A 25,575-nucleotide genomic window follows, 5' to 3' on the forward strand; every position below is an offset into this window, starting at 1 on the left:
TTTTGCCTCATTTTCAGATCCGAATTTGGCTTTAGAAAATGAGTCATGACTCGGTTCAACTCAGTAGCCCAAAATACAGTTCTGTTGGATTTCTCAGAATCCGAAACGCTCATCTCTAGTATTTAAAATGTCCCAAAAGTCCTCAATTAGCGTTGGATGCAAATCCATTTTTGGCTTGTACAAAAATACATTTCAGTATTGCATATGTGTACCAAAATGCATCTGTTGAGTTGTGCGTATCTTAGACTAGCAGCCCCTTGAGCATGGAGAGGCATGTCAGGTGTATTAAGGTGTGAGTTCAATGCAGTGAAGGCATGGAGATGTAAGACAACCATGCCCCTTAGAGATGCATCCGATTTGGACTCAGATGTACCCTTCAGATACGCCTTTCAGGAGGTGCAAGTGTTCAAGTTGATGATGATGATTACCGTTTTTGTGCATAACATTTATTTATACACAGGAGTATTTTAAGATTTTTGCAACTCAAAATACACAGTAAAACCTCAGTATTCTGGTTGTCTTTATGCTTATTTTTGGTGCCATCTACAAATTAGGCCCAATTTACTCATAAAGACAAACAAATAGTTTATGTTTTCATTGTTCCAATATATGAACATTTGAGCCTTAGGTTTCACGCACTTGGCAAAAAACTGCACAATATTGAAAGCATTACATGTCCTGCATTTTTCTTCTGGGACCATTACAATATTAAAATAGTTCATACAATTGCAAATTTCTACTTTGCTGTCATCATTGTATTTTTTCTATTTATATCGTAATTTTTTTTTTAAAGAAAACTACATTTTTACCCCTTATTGCTGAATAATTTCCATCCCTGATAAGCAGTGAGAAGATAGCTTTATTTCTCAGGTGTAAACTCATATTATCATTTGCAGATTGATACTTATTAATTTCAGAGAAACCTTTGGAGCACCAAGGTATAATTGCATAATTCAGTCTTTGATGGGTCCACCTTACTGCGGAGTATAAAGTTGTAGTGTTGAGGCACTTTTGATCAGAATTAAGGTCATTATATAAGCTCTACTACTGATTCACAACGAATGTCAAGCAGTGAAGAAGGTGTCCAGACTTAGCCAGGAGAAACTCTGGATGTGCACAATGGGCTTATTCTGGGTCCCATTGCCTAAGTACCCTGCCCCCTACAGCTGACTGTGCTTCTGAAGAGAGCACCAGAAATATGTCACAAGCGCATGCAGAGAAGATAGATAGGACTCTTATTTATAGCGTTCTCAGAGGTGGTCAATCGATAATATTTAAAATATATTTTTATTTTAACTTTACCAACAATTTTAGGAGGTACAACTATCTCCATAGCTCCTGCTGTAAGCACCATGGTCAAACACCACTTTCACCAAGTTGAAAGTCTTTTTCACTATATTTCCTTTCCTAAATGCTCTACAAATAACCCTCTTTTAGAGTCCCAGATGTCTCTGCTTCTAGCTATGGTACCCCAAATATTGGGTTTCTTGGCCCTTGTATCAGTTTTATATATGACCCTAGTGCGATGGGTCATGACTCACCTACTTATATGAAAGAATCTGTTTTCCATAGACATTGTATCCTTTATTTAGTAAAGTATTTCCACTCCTATATATGTGTATCTCTGTCTCCTCTCTTTTCCCCCTTTTTGTTTGTTGTGTCTTTCAATGTTCACTTCTGTCTACTTGTCTCTCATTTCCCACCTTTGTCTAAGCATTTTGGGTGTAAGTCCATTCTTTCTCCTGCTTTATGAGTCGTTCTTGATAACATCCACTTTTTCTGTGGGCCTGTTAAAGGGCATGCTATTTATGTGCTGATAGCTCTGATGGGTTAATAGTGAGACAAACATACCAATGACCATTTAACAATGCAACTCATTAATTTATTGGAGTGTCATTACTTCTTCAGCTGTGATGAGCATGAGTCAATGCACACCTGTCTCATTAATTTAGAATGTTTCTCTCCTGACCTGATTGGACCTTTGGAGTAAATACTACAGACTACTCTCTTTGAAGATTGTTAATTACCATAGCTGTCTGAGACTACCATTATTAGAGACTTTGTTCTGTGCTCATTAATCAGTTGTAAGCTGTGTTTCCTCTGTATCTGATCATCATTTGCTCTAGATGTTTTCTTCATATTCAAAATAAATTTGTTATGCTCAAAGGTATGTTCTTCCAGTTTTCACACTGGCCTACCTAGGTGCGGAATCTAATGACCTCTTCACCAAGAACCTCAGCAAGGCTGGATGGACTTAGTGTCCGGGAATCTGTGGGTCACAGCCCTAGGATCAGCCCACTGATGTGAAATAATAAGAAAAGAGGCAGTGGCAGGGGAAGAGCAGTGTGCGAAATGGTACTTGTACTGCTACGCTAGTACAGGAAAAACAAGCCATGGTCAGAGATGATAGCCAAGGTCTAGTACATGTTCTTGTATGCGCAGTACAAGGGGGGACTCCAGAGCAGTAGTTAGAGAACGTAGCCGACAGCGAAGTATGGCAGGCAAAGGTTCATATACTGAGAGACAAGCCACAAAAAGAAGGAGGGATGCAGGAATCAGATGTTGGGGTAGCAACCTGTTGCTCTAACACTGGACAAGTGTCACAGTAGTTCTTATATAGAAAATGGAAGCTCAAATTCCCCGTTTACGATCACTTGATCGCACAGAGGATAGAGCGGTGTACATGGACAGCGCAACAGCACACCACGGGAGACTGAGCATTGAGCAGGGAAGTTTCTCACAAAATTCAGTTGTTTGAACTTTTCTCCTGCCTCTATTCTGTCTTGAATTACCTGACAGAGGGAGCATGAGAATGTGTGTCAGACAGGGAGCATGAGAGTGTGTGAGAGCATACCTCTCAACATTTCCTCATCTTCAATTGGGAGAGAGGATGTGAGTTATCACAATGTTGTCACTCTTTTGATGTGCTAGGCTGCCCCCCTATTTTTATCCAATACATTGCAAGCACAATTAATTGCTGTGCACACCAGTGTGCAACGGAATCCATTCAGCACTGCTCTGAATGCAGGGCAGCCAACCCAAATTTTCCACTTGTGGTAAAAGTTGTCAAATCGGGACTGTCCGACTAAATCGGTACAGTTGGGAAGTATGCATGGTAGCGTGAGAGAGAGCGAACATGGGGGCTTGTGTGGGAGCATGAGACTATCTAAAAATTTATGAGACCATGGGAGTGTGAGAGAGAGTGTGGGTATGCTAGAGTGGGTGTGTGAAAGAGAGCATGGTAGAGTGAGCAAGATGAAGAAAGCATTGAGAGATGGATAGAAAAATGGAGCAATAGATAAAAGTATGAAAAAGCACAGAGAGATGGGTAATTGAATGGGCAGTTTCCATTTCAGGAACAGTCTCCATTGTAGAATATATAGGGGTAAATGTATCATACCCCGGTTTTTGCAACTCGCGGATGATCGGCATCTTTGCAGCTTAAATTTAAAGCGGCGCTGCCTTGTAAAGGGAAACTTCCCTTTACAAGGCAGCACCGCTTTAAATTTAAGCTGCGAAGACGCTGATCTCCCGCGAGTTGCAAAAACCGGGGTATGATACATTTACCCCATAGTGTTAATAGATACAGTTTGTATGGATGGGGGTCCAAGTATATGAATGTACATGATTGCCCCTCAGAAAAAAGTTTCCTTAAAAGTTTAGCTACTAAGCCCAGAGGGAGATGATTAGGTTAAGGTCCTCAAAGAACACATAGATACTTTCAGGAAACTCTTTAACATATGCAGGTCACAACCCTGCTTCTCCCTGATCATCCAAGTTATTTCCTACTTGGAGTAAGGTTTTGTAGAAACAAGCAAAATACTAGACCGAACAAGAATCAGAGGTTGCAGCAAAGGACTGCAGGAATCATCATTGTTCGTTCTCATTCCTTCAAGGTTGCCCCCCCAAAAGTGGAGTGACATTGAGGTAGGGCTGCTTCCTAGCTCAAAGGGACAGTAACTTTACTACAACTGGACTGTGCTTGATGCAGGTTCCACAGGGATTGGCTAGTGAGACCACTACAGTAATATTTCCATGTGTGTTATTTTGCAATGTTACAGTATGCTTGTTATCCCTTTCATTTAAAAATGCTAATTCAGCTGTTTGAGAATATTGGTGTCAAATAAGCTTTAAGAATTTGTTATTAAGATATTTGCCTGGTTGTGAAAATACTTTCCCCGGTAATAGGTTGATGATAGACTGAAAGGTATTCCAGTAAAGAGCTGTCCTGTTGCAGGTCAACTCCAGGTACGCTCTCCGCTGACAGGTGCCCTGGTGTTGTGACAGCTCCTCTTTGATCAATCTCCCTTTGTACTTTATTCTCTCCACCATCTACTTTATGCACTATCACATATTTTATATCAACCCTTCATGATTTTTCAATATTTCTCTCCCCACAGAAGGCAAAGGAAGATCTTACAAATACAATAGAAGATCTCACTCAGGTCTTTAATGAGTCTGATATTTCCTCCATCCCTGACAATGTACAGAGAGGTATATTTGGCACAACATTCCTGGCCAATGTGGAGACAAGTACACTGTTATCTTTTACTGCTGCTCCAAGGAACCAAGATATCAATACCTCTGTAATGGGTGAGAATGTGTTTAATCCCTTTGTTTAAATTGCTGTATATTGATAGGTACATGATGTGCACTGTATGTATAAGTCAATGAACAAAAAATGTACACTTAGCGGATGATATATTAGGCACATGCTTTAAAGAATTACAATTTGGTGAGCATTGTATGAATGTATATTTACAAATTGTTGTTGTACAGTGCTCCATGGCAGCAGTGTTCACATCTGTAAATGGGTTTTTCAGCAAGTTAATCTTCATGAATTTCAACATCTGGAAAATTAACTATGTATGTAACAAAATTGATGCTTTATTGATTACAGATATATGGACTAGAGTATTCACGTTTGAACCTCTGACACGGTGCACTATGTTACACATAAGATACATTATATATCCAATAAGAGCCCAATGAATTGTTATATTTCCCCTACAAATACTACACAAATTTAGCGCAGATACTACAGAAAAGTGACTGGAAGTCTGAAAGCAAACTGAGGCCCAACAAACATTTAGGTTAAATGTATCTAAATGTGAAAACATACTGTGGAATATAAAAACAACAATGCTGGATTAAGAACAAACCTCAACCATTCTTTTCTCAGCCCTGGATAAAAATATAACATGCTTCAGGCCATGATATTATTAGGCCAATGGTTGTAGATACAAGTGATGTGTGGGTGCTATTGCACTTAACATACCAGTATGAGGAGCTCTTAGTGACTTATAGTACAAGAGCCTCAATGACCAAAACATCTCAACTGACTGATGTTTTAAAGATGGCTAAGGTGATATCATCCTTGAAATGTAAAGAGAAGATATCATTATCAAATTGCATCACATGGGCCAGAGGACTCCTCCATGATGACATTAAAGTCATGAGTAAAAAAAATGTAGATCATGTGAATACATAATATTAACCTGAGAATCAAGTAGCCATGATTTGCACCTGTGTAGCAGTCTATATCTCCCTCATTTAATAACTTTCTATTTACTAGACATGTCCATGAAGGCCTCCAATGACCATTGCAGTCCTGGTGTTGAGTCTTTAACCCTGAACTTCAGTAACAACATTATGGAGGTACCATGCAGTCTGGTGCCTGGAGAAAGAGGTAATGTAAAATATGGATAGTTGAAAACCAAAATCACATTTTTACTATTTATAGTGACAGGTATATTCTAACACATTGTGATTTCTTGGACAATATTACTAGGCTGTAGTCTTTGTGGATTAATTTGGTTCAAATAATACAAGACAAATGGGCCATTAGGATATCTGTAAGCTGTCAAAAAAATATAAAACAGCATGAAATATCTACATGGCTTTTTTATACTTTTAGGGTTCAAAAAGCACCTATATGGACCAAATGTTCTTATATTTTGTGAAAAATACTGAATTTAAAGGGTTATTAATTCTTCTACAAAGTATTTTTTTTTTTTTTTCTTTAAAGCAATCCTACCACCCACGATTAACAAAAGTGTGGATCCCTCTGGAGATTCCAATTATCAGAATTGGAAAGTCAAGTCGCTACATTTCATGCTCATTTTCCTGCAGTGAAAATGAACAAAATACAAGCTGCCCATAGCACTTCAGTAGAGCTCTATGGAAGCTCTATAAACCCAGTCTTCCTGCACAGGGATCTGTGGCGAGACATGAATTTTAGATTTAAATAATGGATATATTTGATATACATGGAGGTAGGGTTGCATGATGAGGTTATCCACTTTAAAATAATTGTTGGATTATACCAATGTTTAGATGCACCATACAGCTTGTAGAGAATAGCAATATAAAATGTTGCAGTCTTTGTACCTCTTTTCCTTGTTTCTTCGTATTGGTATATTTTGAACATATTATTTTTTTGCCAGATTTGTATTCCATGTCCAATTTTTTTTATTCTATTTGCCAAATTATTAAGTTATTAGTGGAAAGGTAACAATATATTTTGAAAATTTTTAGCATTTTAGATAAATACTTTAAGAATAAATACCTGTAACTGGACTAATCCATAAATTAACTCTTAAAGATACTTAAAATGACATAAATGAAGGGAGAAAAATCATATATTTTTGCCACATAACGCTGTTAAATTAAGTATTTAATTTCTTCAGCAAAAGAAACTTTAAGAATAAAATTATATCATTGTTTATTTACAAAATAAAAGTTTGTGCTGTGATAATATCACTCTCATTTTCAGTCTCTGATAACTCTGTCTGTTCACATTCCAGACAATTACTTTTAGTACCAATAAAAGTAGGTTGTACTACAATTTACAAATGTCATATTACAATTGGCTGAGAAGGTATATAGGCTTATCTTGATCCATTTAGCTCCCCGGGATGCAATGGAGACTTTGAAGAAATTCTTGCAACTCTTTGTCCAACATCTCCGATTAGAAACATCTGTTCTTTGAATAACTCCTTCATTCCTGTTCATATCCCTCTCATCAGCTCACATGCAAGGATCCATTTGACATAATAATATCACATCAAATATTAATGATATACTAAAATAATATAAAACAATGTAAATATTTTCATATTAATAAATTATCTTCATCCAAAATAAAATATCTTTGACAATGCTAATATTAAACTTGTAGTAATTAATAATATGGTCCTCGCTTTCCTAGCTATCTTCCATTTTTACGGATTCAGTCCAGTGAATAATCAAGATTGACTGATTTCACATTAGGGAAGTGTTAGTTTAACACCCTGTGTGGTGTGTGTGACAGATTGTTACAGCCCTCATGCCATGTGAGTTGTGTAACACCTTAAGGGGCATGTTGAGAGAACATTAAAAGACTGACTAGAGGTCCTTAGGCTAGATGCTGACTATACTAAGTGTCTGAGTTCAGAGAGGGAGGCTCTGGAATACAGAGAATGGCCATCTGGGCAGGGTGCAGCTCATCTGTACTGTAAGTGGATTGTGTGGTGTGAGCATGGCTGCTCGCTCTGAGAGGCAAATGGGAGGTTTGACTGCACTTGCTACTATCACAAGTGTAGACATGAGCTTAGTGAAATAAGCCATTACAAAGAGGCATGTGATTATAACAATAATATTGTTCCTGGTCAAAGATAGGGGAGTGAGAGAGATAGTGTGATAGTAAACAAAAAGTATAGAGTGCCAGCTCTTTTGCCAATTTAACTAAGTAAACTTTGCTGTAGAGTAATGTTAGAAGATGTAAATAAACATCTAGCTCATTTATTTTCAGCAAAAGTTATGGCCTGACACAGATTGATTTCAATACTGAAAACTGTATACTGTTTCATCACTGTATCTGCATTTTGCACACTTTGCTGTTACTAAACCTACGTGTGCAGTGTTTTCTGTTTATCCACATGAGACTGAGGTGAGAGAGACTGATCTATCTCCAGGTGGATGACCCAAGGATGCTGCAGACATTGGTCTGTTCAGTTTGGGAGTGTGGCGTTTGGCTGTGACATCATAACCAATCACCACACTCCCAGTGTATCACAGACATTGAGGAGCAGCAGCCAACAGCTTCACATGTAAGAAGCTACTGTCTACTTTTCCCTGTCAGCTGCCAGTGCTCCATGTGGGAGGGCCGTGGGGGCATTAGAAATACTGGATGTGTGACAATATGTTGCAGTCATGCAGCTGTTGGCATCCCCTTGTCATCCTTAAGACATAATCTATGAGTGTTGGGTCTGGAGTTACTCCCTATTTGGCAGGAATCTTGAATTCTCTCTTATACATTGTGGTTCCGTTACTCGTACAGGCTCTTTCTTGATACACTAACACACCCCCTGCCGTGACATTTGTCATTTACTCCATGTACTCAAAATTTACACTTATGTTTATGTACTGCTACTTCAGTGCCAGTTCTGCAATTACTTTACTTTTTACCTTGCTACTCAGAGATAGGTGTGCCAATCAATATATTAGTTTCCTTCTTACAGTCTGTGAAGTACATACTTAATATGCTACATGATGCTTAATTAACCCTGCATACTGTGTTTTGTCAATCTTGAAAGAGTTGGATACTGTAACTAATCAGAAACATTTACTGGGCACAATGTGATTGGATTCTTGTGGTAAAAGTGAGTACATTCAGTGTTTGTTTTCTATCTTTCTTTGGATTATGATGAAAGAGGAAAAAGTAGAAAAAAAAGGTGTTTAACAAGGGCTTTCTAGAACTGTTTTATTAATTAAACTTTATTAATTGAATCGGTGAGAGTGTCAGTTTATTACTATTACTTATTAATATTATATTAATTAAGTGAGGGCCTTAGGGATTTCCCTGTTATAGTGTGACAAACACAGCCTGTCTGGAGCTGGGGCCTGATTCATTAAGGATCTTAACTTGAGAAAATTCTTATTTCAGTCTCCTAGACAAAACCATGTTACAATGCAAGGGGTGCATATAGCACACAAATATCAACTTTAAATTTCAGTGTACAAATAAGCTATCATGTATTTGTGTGCTACATGAAAAAACAGTCAGTATTTAACTTATGTGCAAAACAGAATACTAATTTGCACCCCTTGCATTGTAACATGGTTTTGTCCAGGAGACTGAAATAAGAAGCTTGACAAGTTAAGATCCTTAATGAATCATGCCCCTGGTCTCTAGTCTAGCAGGGGATCCCACACTCATTGTCCACCTGTTTTAGTGAGAACCAACCCAGTGAATCTATCTAGGCTGGAAACATCACTGATGAAATCTAGATTATAAAATATGGACAACGACTTCACTTAGGGGGGGAATGGCATCATTTGATTTTGCATACTTCCTAAGTAAGTTGGTATTCAGCATATTATTACAGCCGCACACTGTAAGGTTATTTTGCAAAATAAGTGGTTATATTTTTTCATTTTATTGTAGATTGCATAATTTTTAACCAATTGAAAAAAAAATGATAAGGTGGTAAAGACTTAAAACTAGCATGAGCTGCTGTCAATTGATATTAGTATTTGATATAATCCCCTCAATTAAGACACTTTAAATAATTACTCAAATCACCAATTTTGAGTTTTGATAATTGCAGTTGAGCAAAATAGTATAGCTACAGGAATGTGACAAGAGTCTTACTCTTACAGTATCAATAGTTCTTTACTGTAAATTATGTACTGAATTAAACATCATGTCTATTACTTAAGTTTAAAACCTCAACAATGTCGCTAGTGCATTACAAATAGGGCAGATGCCTATAATTACTATAAAGAGTGAGAATTTGACACATACAAACTAGGAAAAAATAAAATAAGAAAATAAAAATACAATAAAATTAAAATAAAAGTAAAAAAATCCGGAAAATGCAAAAATGCAGTCCAAATAGAAGCACTCATGAAAGTCCTGGTGGAAAAATAACTAAAAAAATGACCTAATAACGCAAAAAGCAATAATCCCAAATGGGGATACAAAAACTGTCCAGATACCTGATGTGTGCTGCGGTCATCCGGCGAATATCACTATGGTAGACAGGATGAAAACAGGAAGGCTAGCGGTGGAGCTCACGGGAACAGATATTGACTGTGTCCCTAGCGATGCTGCAGTGTGATGATGGAGAGCCTGGCGTGCGTTCCACAGTGGAACGCATGGACCGGATATCCTGTGACGTCACGAATGTGGGCGTGTACCAACGCGTTTCATCTGCAGGAGCAGATTTCTTCAGGGGATGTGGTATGAGTGGAGCATCTGATGTGCTTCCTTATATATTGACAATAAATGATTGTTTGATAGAGTGTAATTGATGATTTGTTACTGAGCCTACAGAAGAGCTTAATTGTCCATTGTAATAAAATCTAAACGCCAACCAAGTCATATGATTATACAGGTGATAATACGTCTATCATAAACAAGGTGGTAGTTATAAATGTTAAAAATGTAATTACATACCAAAGGTTAATATAAGCCAATTGAAAACCCTAATATGGATTTGTGTAACAGATTATATTGATAACATTAAAAAAATTATAAACATATAAAGGCGACCACGATCGTATGATATATAATAGTTCTAACATGTAGTAAAACAATTTGACACCTATAGAGACGTTCAAAAATTCATCAGAAAATTAACCCTTAAAAAATACTACGCTAAAACCCCTTTGGAACGTGAAATCCCAACATCTCGTGATACATATAAACATACTGACCTAAAACCAGAATCCAAATTTTATCCCCGACAATTAAAAGGTAGCCTCATAGATACATTTGAAACTTTAATTCTAGCAGATATTGATGCCATCACTTCTACCAAACATAAGAACAAATCTGTCAACCTGACCCAAACAGAAATGCAGGCACTTAAACAATTACAAGACCTCAAAAACATCACTATAAAACCTGCAGACAAAGGTGGGGGTATAGTGATCCTGAATACCAGTGACTATATCAAAGAGACATACAGATTATTATCCGATTCATCCACTTATGAGTTACTGAATACCAATCCAACTGCAGAATATTCCAATCAACTCAAAATGATTCTTACTCATGGTAGAGATATGGGAATTCTTTCTAACAATGAATACAATTACATTTATAATTCCCATCCTATTATTCCTGTCATTTACCACCTTCCCAAAATTCATAAAGATATGAAACAACCACCAGGAAGACCAATTATTTCCGGAATTGGGTCTATAACAGCTAATCTTTCACATTATTTAGATACATACCTACAACCCTACGTTCAGACCCAAAAAGCTTATTTAAAAGACACTACACATGTTCTACAGATTCTACAAGACATAACCTGGAATTCAAGATACTGGTTGGTTACGTGTGATGTAACCTCGCTTTATACTGTTATTAAACATGATTTAGGTATCACTAGCACACGGCACTTTCTAGAGCAAGACCATACACTGGACAACAGACAGATAGAATTCATATTGACAAATATTGAATTCATTCTGAAACACAATTATTTTTGGTTCCAGGACCAATTCTACCTGCAAATACAAGGGACCGCAATGGGCACTAGGTTTGCCCCCAGCTATGCCAATCTCTATATGAGTTTTTGGGAGAATCAAAACATCTGGTCAAATAATAGCTGGGAGAGAAACCTAGTGCTGTGGAATAGGTACATTGATGACATCCTCATCATATGGGATGGGTCAGAAACCTCTCTTTTACAATTTCTCAGTCACATCAATACCAATAATTATGGCCTACATTTTACTGCCAACTATAGTCAGTCATCTATAGAATTTCTTGATTTAGAAATCTTCATACAAAATAACAGTATAACAACCAAAACATATAGGAAACAAGTGGATGTTAACAGTTATATCCTTTCTACTAGCCATCACCATCCACAGTGGCTTAAAAGCATTCCTTTTAGTCAATTCACGAGGATTAGACGCAATTGCAGTAACTTGCAGGATTATATCACTCAGGGTACTGAACTCAAGTCACAATTCCAGGAGAAGCAGTATGATAATCGTATCATTGACACAGCATTTAAGAAGCTTCAAAATACTGATCGAAATCAATTACTCAAATATAAAATACCTTTACAACCCAATCCCTGCAAAGGAGCAGTCCCTGTGAATAACCAAATATACTTTGTTTCAGATTTTTCTAATCAAGCAAACCACTTGAAACATATTATTTACAAACACTGGCATATTGTACAGAAGGATGAAATCTTAGGTCCTCTGATTTCAGCTAAACCCAAAGTAGTCTTCAGGAAAGCGCCAGATATCAAGAAGGTTTTAGTCCAAAATCACATTAAAGATAACACTGTACACCCCAACTGGCTGACCAGAAATATACAGAAACCAGGCTTTTACCACTGTGGCAAATGTATTAACTGCCGTACAATCCAACATAACAGTACCCAAGGAACTACTGAGGTTTACTCATCTCACAATCAAAAAAAGTACTTAGTCAAAGACTTTATAACGTGTAACACCAAGAACGTCATTTACCTCATACAATGCCCATGTGGTAAGCAATATATAGGCCGAACAATCAGACCCTTAAAGGTCAGAATTGGTGAGCACATCAGAAACATAAGAAATGGGCTCGATAAACATCACCTCTCCAGCCATTTTAAAATTAAACATAATTGTGATCCTACTGGGTTGGAGTTTCTGGGTATCAAATGTGTATACAATAACTGGCGAGGAGGGGACCCCATTAAAAACATTAATAAAGAAGAAAATAAATTGATCCTCTATTTTGACACTTTATCACCACGAGGACTGACTATGGAATTCGACATTTCAATGTAGAATATGTCTTCACTATTAGAAACATCTTATCTACATTGGTTGCAAGTTGTGGACATGTAGTGTCTATGCCTTTTTGTCCCCTTGGGTAAAGTATCTCCATGCATACTACGGTCATACCACCCTGGTGATGCCCAATCTCCGTCGACCTTGGAAGCCAAGCAGGTTGGAGCTGGCTTAGTACCGGGATGGGAGACCTCCCGGGAATATCCAGTACAGTAGTAGACATGTAGTAGATCTATCCCAATAGAGTGACAAATAGTGGCAGGACACACCACCTCTCGCTTACCATGATGTAGTATCTCCTTAAACCATCATGTAGGAAATCCTTTACAATTTATACTTACCTTGGAAGGATGCCTCTTTATGTGTTTTAATGATGGCTAATATTGCCATTCATTTTATTTTGATATGTTTAACCTCATGTATATAAACATAGTTACTTATTAGAATCAGTTCATCCATTTATTTTAATTATCCTAATAGTTATCATTGTCATCATTTAGGCTAGCTAGTCATAGAGGTTTTAAAGCATCAGTCATGTATGTATCAGCCCTACATTTATAATTATTATTAGTATTATTCTGACTTGTTATCAGTCCAATTAAACATCTTAGCTTATGCAGAAATAAATGGAGTTTTACTACATGTTAGAACTATTATATATCATACGATCGTGGTCGCCTTTATATGTTTATAATTTTTTTTAATGTTATCAATATAATCTGTTACACAAATCCATATTAGGGTTTTCAATTGGCTTATATTAACCTTTGGTATGTAATTACATTTTTAACATTTATAACTACCACCTTGTTTATGATAGACGTATTATCACCTGTATAATCATATGACTTGGTTGGCGTTTAGATTTTATTACAATGGACAATTAAGCTCTTCTGTAGGCTCAGTAACAAATCATCAATTACACTCTATCAAACAATCATTTATTGTCAATATATAAGGAAGCACATCAGATGCTCCACTCATACCACATCCCCTGAAGAAATCTGCTCCTGCAGATGAAACGCGTTGGTACACGCCCACATTCGTGACGTCACAGGATATCCGGTCCATGCGTTCCACTGTGGAACGCACGCCAGGCTCTCCATCATCACACTGCAGCATCGCTAGGGACACAGTCAATATCTGTTCCCGTGAGCTCCACCGCTAGCCTTCCTGTTTTCATCCTGTCTACCATAGTGATATTCGCCGGATGACCGCAGCACACATCAGGTATCTGGACAGTTTTTGTATCCCCATTTGGGATTATTGCTTTTTGCGTTATTAGGTCATTTTTTTAGTTATTTTTCCACCAGGACTTTCATGAGTGCTTCTATTTGGACTGCATTTTTGCATTTTCCGGATTTTTTTTACTTTTATTTTAATTTTATTGTATTTTTATTTTCTTATTTTATTTTATTTTATTCCTATTGTTATTTCTATTTCATTTCATGTATGTATTCATGCACCAAATCCCATTATCGTTGGAAATATTCATTCCTCCTTTTTCTCTGGAACTGTTTATTTATACTAATTAAATTCACTGTTTTTACCATTCTGCACTATTTCATGTTAAATATCTAATTCTATAAATAGTTTCCATTTATATTATAGGTTTGTTCTAGGCAATTTGAGCGCATTAATTTATTATACATTGCATGGTACACAGGAAGGGATTCCTGAATTATTGCTGCTCTTGCCGTTTGGGGTTGAGCGCAGGTCCTTTTTTGATTTGAAACTAGGAAAAAGTAGTTTAGACATATTACCTACAGTATCTTGCAAATATTGGTAAATAGCTTTAAACATGCTGAGTGAAGTGATAATAAAGTATAAGTCCATATTGAAAGGGTGAAATAGCACACCTGTTTTTGGTTAGGCAGAAATCAAATTTGTCTTCAATGCAGAAGACATAGAGGGATAGCTATTTCAAAGGCTTCAGTGTATTTTGGTGTATAGAAAAATGGCTGTCAGTTGGGTCAAATAAAAATAGTAGTAAAATATAAAAAAAGTAAAATAGAAGTTAACCCACCTGAAATTGATGTTCTGGTAAAACTTTATTTAGAAATTTCCCCTCAGCAGAATGAGCAATGCAGGAGTTCTACTATTTATATATTCAATATTCAACACCATTCTCAACATCTAACTCAGGCCACAGGCAGGTCTATTTGTCAGTATGTGTGTTCCATTTATGTATGTATATATCCAAAAGATCAGGTGTAATTAAAGATAAGCAAGGTTTGATTAAAATAAAACAGAAAAACAATTAAGAGTAGTGTTGTATCAATTGACTGTTGTGGCCACAAATAGCTGAATACATAGATTTATAATATCTTGTGTTGCTTTCTCACAGAGCCAGAGAGCTTAGTCACAGTTTAGAGTTACTATTTTAAATCTTTAATCTGTGACTCAGTACTTTGGATCTGTGAGAAAGCAGCAAAAGACTATTCACAAAATACATTATATACTGTATATATGGTTTAATTGTGGTTTTGAAGGTGGAAGAATTGTAGAAAGTTGATTCTTAACTATATATCTGTATATTCAGCAACTTCTGATCACAACAGACAGTGGATAGAGTACTTTACACTGATTTGGTTTTTCTGTTTTATCACCTTATCTACTGTATGTTTACATTGACCTGAGATTATATATTTACTTGAATTTTGTTTTGGGATTAGACACTCCCAGTATATATGTCATCTAGTGTAGGAGGAAATTGCTACATCCATCTGTCCTAGAAACTAGACCTGCAACAGAAACTCGCACAATGCTTCCAATTCTGGTAGTCACCCTCCCTTATATAATACTAGGTTAGCTCAAGCAATCTGAGGTGCAGTGCTGTTTTTATGCATCGGTGTGATAAAATAATCTGATATTTTGCTGCGTTTTTATGTGATGTAGATACATGTTACATGAGTAGATGCATTATATAACCCATAAATAAAAATATTTTTTGCTTTCTGGTATACCTGTCTAGGTGTGAATCTTAGTCTGAATACTGCAAGAGTGCTGTAGTAATGGGGGTGCATGCAGTCATTGACTAAGGCCCTTTAACATGGAGAACTTGCACTGACGAGATCCCTGGAGTACACTCCAGGGCTCTCTTTGCTTGTGTATGCATGCCAAGATGGAAGTCTGCACCTGAGCAATGACAGAGACCTCTACTTAATAATATCCACCTTATTTAGGCTTCTTTGTTAAGATTTATTGAAATCCATTGTGCAGTTCTTCTAGGTCGAACATAGGAGCCATTCCCAGCAGAAAGTCTGGGGGTACGTGAGGTAAGGGTTTGAAGCATATGAAGAGGGGTTGCTATTAGCCCATCAGAGAGACACAGTCTTGAAGTGACATGTCTATCCCAGTGACCTGTAATGTATGGTAATTTTGTAATGTACTGTTGCCTTCTTTTATATATGTGGTAGTGCAGTATGTAAAGTAACTTACTCTTTGAAAGTGCTATATCCATTTTGGTGATCACAGTTATACAATAAACAATCCTTTATTTGGATTATCAGATCTCACATTTTTTATTTCCCCTATGTGTTATTTTCAAGTGTTGTATATTGTGACTGCTTAATCAGTTCTTTGAAAGTTCTATAGCACTGTTGATGCATTTTGGGGATGTGCACCTGCCACTTTTCGCGTTTTGGGTTCTGGGTTCTGGGTTCTGATTACCTTCAGATTTTGGGTTCTAATGGGTTTTGCCAAAACACCCCCTCTAGGTTTTGGGTTCCGATTTTTTTTTTAAAAAGCCTAAAAACTGCTAAAATCCAGATTTATTTTTTTTTCACCCCTACGTTATTATTAACCTCAATAACATTCATTTCCACTCATTTCCAGTCTATTCTGAACACCTCACACCTCACAATATTGTTTTTAAGCTAAAAGGTTGCACCGAGGTAGCTGGGTGACTAAGCTAAGTGACACAAGTGGGCGGCACAAACAGGACAGAGCACCGGACAGCACCACTGGACTGAGCAGGACAGAGGACACCACCACACACCCTCCCTCTTCCCTCTCCAATGCCAGAGTGAAGATGGCGGCGGGAAGCGGGGAATAATATGAATTCGGATCTCGCGAGATCCGACGGCGGGATGATGACGTTTTGCCTCGTTTTGCATCGGGCGGGAATCCCCGAACAGTGCTCGGATCCGGGCTCGGATCGGCACTGTTCGGGGGTGTTCGGATTTCAAAAATCCGAACCCGCTCACCCCTATTTCAAATATATTGTTCCATGTATTGCATTGGGGATAGACTGGAGGGAGAGCTGACTTGATTCTGGAGTCATTGCTGATTAACTCTGAGTACACACTTCTCTGGTCTGTGAGGGCAAATAACCTGTAGGTGCATCATAATGATGACAATGCAGTACAAATATTATTAAATACAGTGTACTACGAAAATAAAAAATGACAATAAATGTACAAATGTGAACAGTCATTTTCCTTATTATTCTTTACTTTCATTCATCTAGTGTGATTGTCGGCCACAATAGTTTTTCAATGTCCATAAATCAACCTAACATTGTGGTCCTGCATTCTGGTAGCTGTTTCAACTGTAGAACAATATAGCACATAATCATGGAAATCTGACTGACTATATAGGACAATAGCTGTAGCAATCAGTTCAGTTTACTATAACAAAATAAGAATTTGGGGGGGCATTATGTTATAGTAACATGTAAAATAAAATGTTATAAAATTGTGATGCACGTGGTGTTCATTTATCTTATGCTCCATTTATACAACAGATTTTTGCATTTATTTCCTTCAAAGTCCTTGGAGAGATCACAAGTTTTACATAAATTGACAGTATCATTATCAGACACCTTGGAAACAGGATCAGCAGATAAATCCTATAGATCTGTGTGTGGTCATCTTAATGTCAGTTGTGATCCAAGCTCTTGACCCGAGTGCATATATACCCACCTTTACCAACATGCTCAGTAACTAACTTTTATTAACTTTCAATATGTTTCTAGTTATTTTTTTTCTTCCACCAGATGGTGCGATTTTCATCATCTACAAAGGTCTTGAATCAGTCTTAAATGGTAATATATTAGTTACCTCAACAGTCCCTGGAAATAATAGAGTGGCTGTGCTTAACTCAAGAGTGGTTACTGGAGCCATCACAAACCCTCATAGGGAAAAACTGAATTTGCCAGTGATCTTCAGGATTTCCCATCTAGAGGTTAGTATGTTGAAGATAAAGGTGAAGATTTATCGGAGGACAAATAGTCCTTCAAATGGTGAAAACAGCTTCCACTTTACCTGATCTATTAATGGGGGTATTGTTGACAATATCTTTGTTACCTTATAACAGGCTCTCCCATGCAACATCATGGGAGGCTATAACCAGCAGCAGATGGCTTTAGTCTCCCCCATGATGCTGCATGGGAGAGCCCAGTTATCAAGTATTGCTTTGTATATTTTTCAATGTAGAAGTTAAGTGATACTCCAACAATAATGTTAAATTGTGGAGATAAGTCTTTCTTTAACAAATAGGGATCCAGGTTGTGATTTGTGCCTGTAAAATAGGGATAGCAAAGTATGTCCATGTGGTAGAATGGTAATGAATGCTATTGGGAGTGTCAAGTCTGTTTAAGGCATAACCCAGCACTGATTTGTTCTACAAGTTGCAAACTATCATTTTCTGCTGTTCTAGAGATGGCTGTGCTACCATGGAAAGAACCAAAGAGAAAACCAACCTACCCATCCACTAGGAACCAGTTACATATATGAGGCACAAAGTATATCATAGAAAAATAAGCCCGCGCTCGGTATATTCCACATTATATATGGTACCAGCTGCTTGGCAATAAGCCCGCGCTCGGTATATCCCAAATTGTATGTGGTACCAGCTGAGTGGCAATATAAATGCCCATATATGTATACAAAACAAAAAGACAGTTGTCAGCGCTTATCCTTTAAACTGCATAGTTATCATGCATCATTGATATTACTAGATTTAAGTAAATAGACTATTTTCTCAGGAGAATTATTTCCTTACACAAAATGAATGCCTCTTCTATTTGCAGGTACACTTTAAGGAAGAATGGCCTTGTCACTGAATTGTCTATATTTTTTTTCTCAGGCCCTCAAACCTTATCATAAGCACTTCTGTGTGTTCTGGGACTCTGAAATACGTGGCTGGTCAGAAAAAGGATGCATCACAGAATCTTATTATAACAATCCCACCACCTGCTCCTGCAACCATTTATCTAGCTTTGCTGTAATCATGGCGCCCTATGGAATTGAGGTGATAAAGGATTGTGGTCTGTAAATTATGTTGATTCAACCACTTATACAATTATAGTAACAGTGGTATCAATATTTTAAAACATGTTTAAATTATAATATGATGCCTTAATATAAATATCTAAGTACCCGTAAAATAAGAGCAAAACTGTGTCACACTTGCAGAAAGTTTGACAGTAATATTATAAAATTACAGCATATATGGGCAGAAAATGAGCCAGATGCCTGATAATTAATAATTAACAATATTTGCATTGGTAAATAGAAAGTCAACATTCTTTAGAGCAGGGGTGGGGAACGTCCAGCCGACAGGCTGCATAAGGCCTACAACATGAACGGTTCTGGCCCTCTGCCATCCTGCGCTTTTCCACCCCAAAATAAATAAATAAAAAAAAATATTTTAAAAAAACCTATGTGACAGCAGGAACCGGCACACTCCTCCCCGTACATAGAATGTTGGGCGTGACTTCATCATGCCCAACAGTTGCAGTGTGGATCTCCCAGGGAGCAGCCACAAGAGGGGAGACAGATAAAGGAGAGAGAAAAGCAACCAAAAATGTACCTCAAGGGAAAAATATTGCACCAGGTGGACCTAACTATTCCTAGATGGTCAGCTATTGTTGAACACTATAAGGTTAGCTATCTACCTACAATCCAACAGCCATCATAGGATTGGTGCACCCACACATATGAATCATAAATCATAAAGACAGGCCAAAGGAAAAGAAATGTGTATCAGGGCACTCCGAGGACCATACAGTAAAATAAATTAAACATTCATTTTATTGAAATACATTAAAAACATATTCAATATCAGTGTGTTTACACATGGAGATTGAGACAATTAGTGAAAATTAAAACATGTAGTAGTAGTAAAAAACCAAAATAATAACTGTTAAAACTAGCAGATACAATCTGCTATGACACACCACCGGCTCCCATAATTACTTGAATACACTGTAATCAATGTGGTATAGAACCATAGAAAGTAAGACTAGGAGTCACTGCTATTAATATATTGGTTTCAAGGCAGAAAAAGCTTACATTAGCGAAATGCGCATTGGCGTTACACGCGCCGCCGGCTATCTACATGATATTAGATTAAAAATTAAAATATAAATATCACAAGTATAACTTCTAGCCTTGCCTGTAGGGACAGAATCTAGGGGTGGAAACTATATGTAGACAGGGATAATCTGTTTGGAACGAATACTATTAGCACTGAAGGGGGAATTTTAGAAATCCACACGGATGACGCCCCATATATTTATCTAGGGTCTGTTGTGGTTTTAACTACAATAGGACTCCGCGAACCTATTATGTCAGTCTGTAGTGGTATAGTTGTACTCTATGAGATACTGCATAATTGTGTGCCTCTATAGAGTGAAAATTCAATGATAATGATACTAATGTAGTTCTAACAGAATACCCTACTTCCACATTAACACATCACAGGATGGTATAAGGGTCCTTCTGCCTATATACAAACCGCAGTGACTCCTAGGCCTACTCTTGATGATGCTTTCTTCCCATAGTAATTTCAGTGTATATCAATCATATAAATTACTAACCCCGGATAAGCTGTTGAGCAAGAGTATTGTCAGTATTAAAGGGGGAGGATAAGGAAGGCACACGATGAACGTCCTGTATACTTACCAGAGTTTTGGGTATTTTTGGCTGTAATGGGGTCCCTCATACTGATCATAGCTGTTTGCAGTAGCAATTAAGTAAGAAATTTATCCTAATCTCACTTTGGCACATTGGAGGCCAGTATAAGGGTCCTGATACCAATATATTAATAGCAGTGACTCCTAGTCCTACTTTCTATGGTTCTATCCCAAATTGATTACAGTGTAATCTAGTAATTATGGGAGCCGATGGTGTGTCATAGCAGATTGTATCTGCTAGTTTTAACAGTTATTATTTTGTTTTTTTACTACTACTACTACATGTTTTAAATTTTGCTAATTGTCTCGATCTCCATGTGTAAACACACTAATATTGAATATATTTTTAATGTATATCAATAAAGTTTTGAATATATTTTAATGTATCGTCCTCGGAGATAAAGGAGAGAAAAAGCAGGATTAAGGGTACAGTATGAAAGAAGGGAGACCGATAAAGGAGAGAAAAACAGGATGAAGGCCACAGTATGATAGAGAGGGAGACAAATAAAGGAAAGAAAAAGCAGCATGAACAGTACAGTATGATAGAGGGGAGACAGATAAAAGGAAGAAAAAGCAGCATGAACAGTACAGTATGATAGAGGGGAGACAGATAAAGGAGAGAAAAAGCAGCATGAAGGGTACCGTATAAAAGAGGAGAGACCGATAAAGAAGAGAAAAAGCAGGATGAAGTTGATTATTTTTAAGTTGATAATTTTGTATGGCCCACGAATGTTATAAATATCCAAATGGACCTTGGCAGAAAAAAGGTTCCCCAACCCTGCATTAGAGAATGTCAAAGACAAGAGAAAAATCAACATAGTGGAAGGAAAGAGATTGGTGAAAGGAGGACATTATAGCTAAATTTGGAAAATGGAGAAGACACAGGGGAGAGGTAGGTGAACATATGGGTGTCAGACAGAATAAAGGATAATATACAGGGGACAGAAATTTTCCTAGCAAGTGGGAAATAAGACATGTACGTTATGACAATACAATTATATTACAATCTCTGCAGACATTTGATCCCTACAAACTACCCAATGAGACCTGAAAACCAGTTATTACGCTCTACACAACTGCCTATACCACCGAACATTATCTGATACGATTCTATTACACTCTCGACTAGTATAGGATAGTAAACCTATACAATTTGGTCACGCAGCATTATAAAAAATAAGAGGCGTTGTCAGGGACATCAGAGGATCTTGAAACCTATACTAGAGTGGCTGTTACAATACTCTGGAATTTTGTTTAATTGTCCATTATGTTCTTAGACAAAAATTCTCTCTATCAGTAAGTTGACTGAGTTGGTTTTGTAATCTATTTGCAAGCCGAGCGGAGCAGTTCATTTATGCAGAGAGTTGATGGGGAGAAGTATAGATATACTATATTACAAACTTACACACATTTAACTAAACTATATATCATAATCAAGCAAGATAAACATACTGGCCTCAGTTAAATACAAGGATATACATATACAGTCAAGTCCGTAAATATTGGGACATCAACACAGTTCTCATATTTTGGGCTCTATACACCACCACAATGGATTTGAAATGAAACAAACAAGATGTGCTTTAACTGCAGACTTTCAGCTTTAATTTGAGTGAATTTACATCCAAATCAGGTGAACAGTGTAGGAATTACAACGGTTTCTATATGTGCCTCCCACTTTTTAAGGGACCAAAAGTAATGGGACAAACTAATCCTACATCAAATTTTCACTTTTTAATACTTTGTTGCAAATCCTTTGCAGTCAATTACAGTCTGAAGTCTGGAAGGCATAGACATCACCAGACGCTGGGTTTCATCCCTGGTGATGCTCTTCTATGACTCTACTGCAAATGTCTTCAGTTCCTGCTTGTTCTTGGGGCATTTTCCCTTCAGTTTTGTCTTCATGAAGTGAAATGCATGCTCAATCGGATTCAGGTCAGGTGATTGACTTGGCCATTGCATAACATTCCACTTGTTAGCCTTAAAAACTTTTTGGTTGCTTTTGCAGTATGCTTCGGGTCATTGTCCATCTGCACTGTGAAGCGACTTCCAATGAGTTCTGAAGCATTTGACTGAATATGAGCAGATAATATTGCCTGAAACACTTCAGAATTCATCCTGCTGCTTTTGTCAGCAGTCACAGCATCAATAAATACAAGGGAACCAGTTCCATTGGTAGCCATACATGCCCACGCCATGACACTACCACCACCATGCTTCACTGATGAGATGGTATGTTTTGGATCATGAGAGTTCCTTTCCTTCTCCATATTCTTCTCTTCCCATCACTCTGGTACAAGTTGATATTTGTCTCATCTGTCCATAGGATGTTGTTCCAGAACTGTAATGGCTTTTTTAGATGTTGTTAGCCAAACTCTAATCTGGTCTTCCTGTTTTTGTGGCTCACAAATGGTTTACATCTTGTGGTAAACCTTCTATATTCACTCTTGGGAAGTCTTCTCTTGATTGTTGACTTTGACACATATACACCTACCTCCTGGAAAGTGTTTTGATTTGGCCAACTGTTGTGAAGGGGTTTTTCTTCTCCAGGGAAAAAATTCTCCTGTCATCCACCACAGTTGTTTTCCATGGTCTTCCGGGTCTTTTGGTGTTGCTTAGCTCTCCGGTGCGTTCTTTCTTTTTAAGAATGTTCCAAACAGTTGATTTGGCCACACCTAATGTTTTTGCTACCTTTCTGATGGTATTAGTTTTGATTTTTCAGCCTAATGATGGCTTGCTTCACTGATAGTGACAGCTCTTTGGATCTCATATTGAGAGTCGACAGCAACAGATTCCAAATGCAAATGTCACACCTAGAATCAATTCCAGACCTTTTACCTGATTAATTGATGATGAAATAACGAGGGAATAGCCCACACATGTCCATTAAATAGGTTTTGAGTTGATTGTCCCATTACTTTTGGTTCCTTAAAAAGTGTGAGGCACATATAGAAACAGTTGTAATTCCTAAACCGTTCACCTGATTTGGATGTGAATACCCTCAAATTAAAGCTGAAAGTCTGAAGTTAAAGCACATCTTGTTGGTTTCATATCAAATCCATTGTGGTGGTGTATAGAGCCCAAAATATGAGAATTGTGTCGATGTCCCAATATTTATGGACTTGACTGTAGATTGAAAGACTATGCCAGTCTCTTAGAGTTATTGATTATTGTTCAGTCCTCAGTTAGTATAGGACCTTAAGTCCTCCTGACAGACATCAAAGCTGGTTACTCCCAATGCCACCTCTCTTCCAACAGGCACACAACAGCTTGTGAGCAGGCACTGCCTTTGTACTTTCTTGGATATCTACTCACATTATTAGTTTCTCAACATGTTATTCCAGCAGAAACCATAATCCCCAATCAGTACCAGACTCTACAACAAAATCTTTCTGCTGGGGAGTGTTATTGGTCTGACCTCTTTTATGGTGCAGGTTAAGGGGGTGGGTACCTCCTGTTCCCTGAAATGGTCACTGCGCCAGATTGACAAAACATTCACTGTGGGAACATGTAGCTTTGAATCCCCACATGGCAATTAGAAACCAAGTAATATGATTTCCAATGACCTGTGAAAGGTGGACCCAAGCAGGGTCAACCCTTGTTTTTATATCATTGTGCAATCTGCGTAATACTTGCTTCTGTGCAAGGTGTTTTTTCTTAGGTGAAGATACACTTTGAAGAATGTGGCGTGTTCCTTTGACTGAGGGAAATACATTCCCTTTACTTATGTCACCTATCATTTTGAATTATGGGTCATTGTTTGCCTTGCTGATGACTAATGTAGTTCTAAAGTAAAATATATATCTAATCTGTTAGTACACTTTTAGTGCGGACTGTTATTTTGTTGTTTCTTTCGGTGTACAAAACTATGCTCCTTTTTTTTCACAGAAAAACCATGGTCTTACAATTGTCTCTCACATTGGTCTGAGTATATCTCTTCTCTGCCTGTGTCTCTCTCTTCTTACATTTATCCTCTGTCAGTCTCTGAGGAGCATTCACACCTCTGTTTTGACCACTCTGTGTGGATGCCTCTTTCTGGGACAACTTCTCATCCTTGTGGGACTTGATCAAACCACTAATAAGGTGACTATCTTGTCCATAAAATCTCTCCGTATATTCATCTGTTTACATAAACTTGTTAATGTTTGTCTTGCTTATTCTTTTAGAACAATGTAACAGTTTTTTAAATAATTGTAAACTTTTGCTTAACATGTTATCTCGGTTAAATCTTATCATAAAATGATTTTATGAGGTCAACCGTATATAATCTATGATAACACGAAACAAGAAAATAAATAACAAATACAAACATTAAGATAGAACTGCAAAAAGAATCTAGTAATATCTTACATAGTTGTTTGTTTCTGTCTACCACCCACAAGGTCCTCTGCTCTGTCATTGCGGGTGGGCTCCAATTCCTGTTCCTCTGTGCATTCTGCTGGATGTGTATTGAGAGTATCCTGCTCTTCATGACTGTCCGTAACCTACGAGCTTTGAATTATATGACTTCTCAACGCTCAAACTTTCCAGTGATGTGTTTACTTGGGTTTGGGGTTCCTGCTGTGATTGTTGGGATCTCTGCAGCAGTACGTCCAAATGACTATGGGGCAGAGAAATAGTAAGTTTGTTTCAATATTTTATTCTGTATTAATCTACTCTGTTACATTATTACACAGTGACCATTTTTTATAAGCCATTATGTTACATATGTAAGGATAACAGGATAAAGTTTAATTCTTTTGTGGCACCAGCTGTTTTTTTAGCCAGAGGCAGCCTTATGTACCAGCCTGGCACACCTGGTACCTCTGCCACTTCCTAATGGGTACAAAATCACCTAGGCAACTATCTTGATAAAAGCAAAT

General features: G+C 37.4%; 1 protein-coding gene and 1 pseudogene across 1 annotated transcript in view; both read left to right on the forward strand.

Annotated features, from left to right (window-relative positions):
• LOC142150644 (adhesion G protein-coupled receptor E3-like) overlaps nt 1-25,575 on the forward strand; it is a 96,851-nt gene that overhangs the window by 55,221 nt on the left and 16,055 nt on the right. The window contains exons 12-17 of the mRNA XM_075205839.1: nt 4,401-4,593; nt 5,576-5,689; nt 17,792-17,979; nt 18,883-19,047; nt 24,602-24,796; nt 25,096-25,331. Of these exons, the coding sequence (XP_075061940.1) occupies nt 4,401-4,593; nt 5,576-5,689; nt 17,792-17,979; nt 18,883-19,047; nt 24,602-24,796; nt 25,096-25,331 (1,091 nt within the window). The remainder of the gene's footprint in view (nt 1-4,400; nt 4,594-5,575; nt 5,690-17,791; nt 17,980-18,882; nt 19,048-24,601; nt 24,797-25,095; nt 25,332-25,575) is intronic.
• On the forward strand, nt 12,893-13,011 carry LOC142155528 (5S ribosomal RNA; annotated as a pseudogene).

Source organism: Mixophyes fleayi, chromosome 4 (assembly GCF_038048845.1).
Source record: "Mixophyes fleayi isolate aMixFle1 chromosome 4, aMixFle1.hap1, whole genome shotgun sequence".
NCBI lineage: Eukaryota > Metazoa > Chordata > Amphibia > Anura > Limnodynastidae > Mixophyes > Mixophyes fleayi.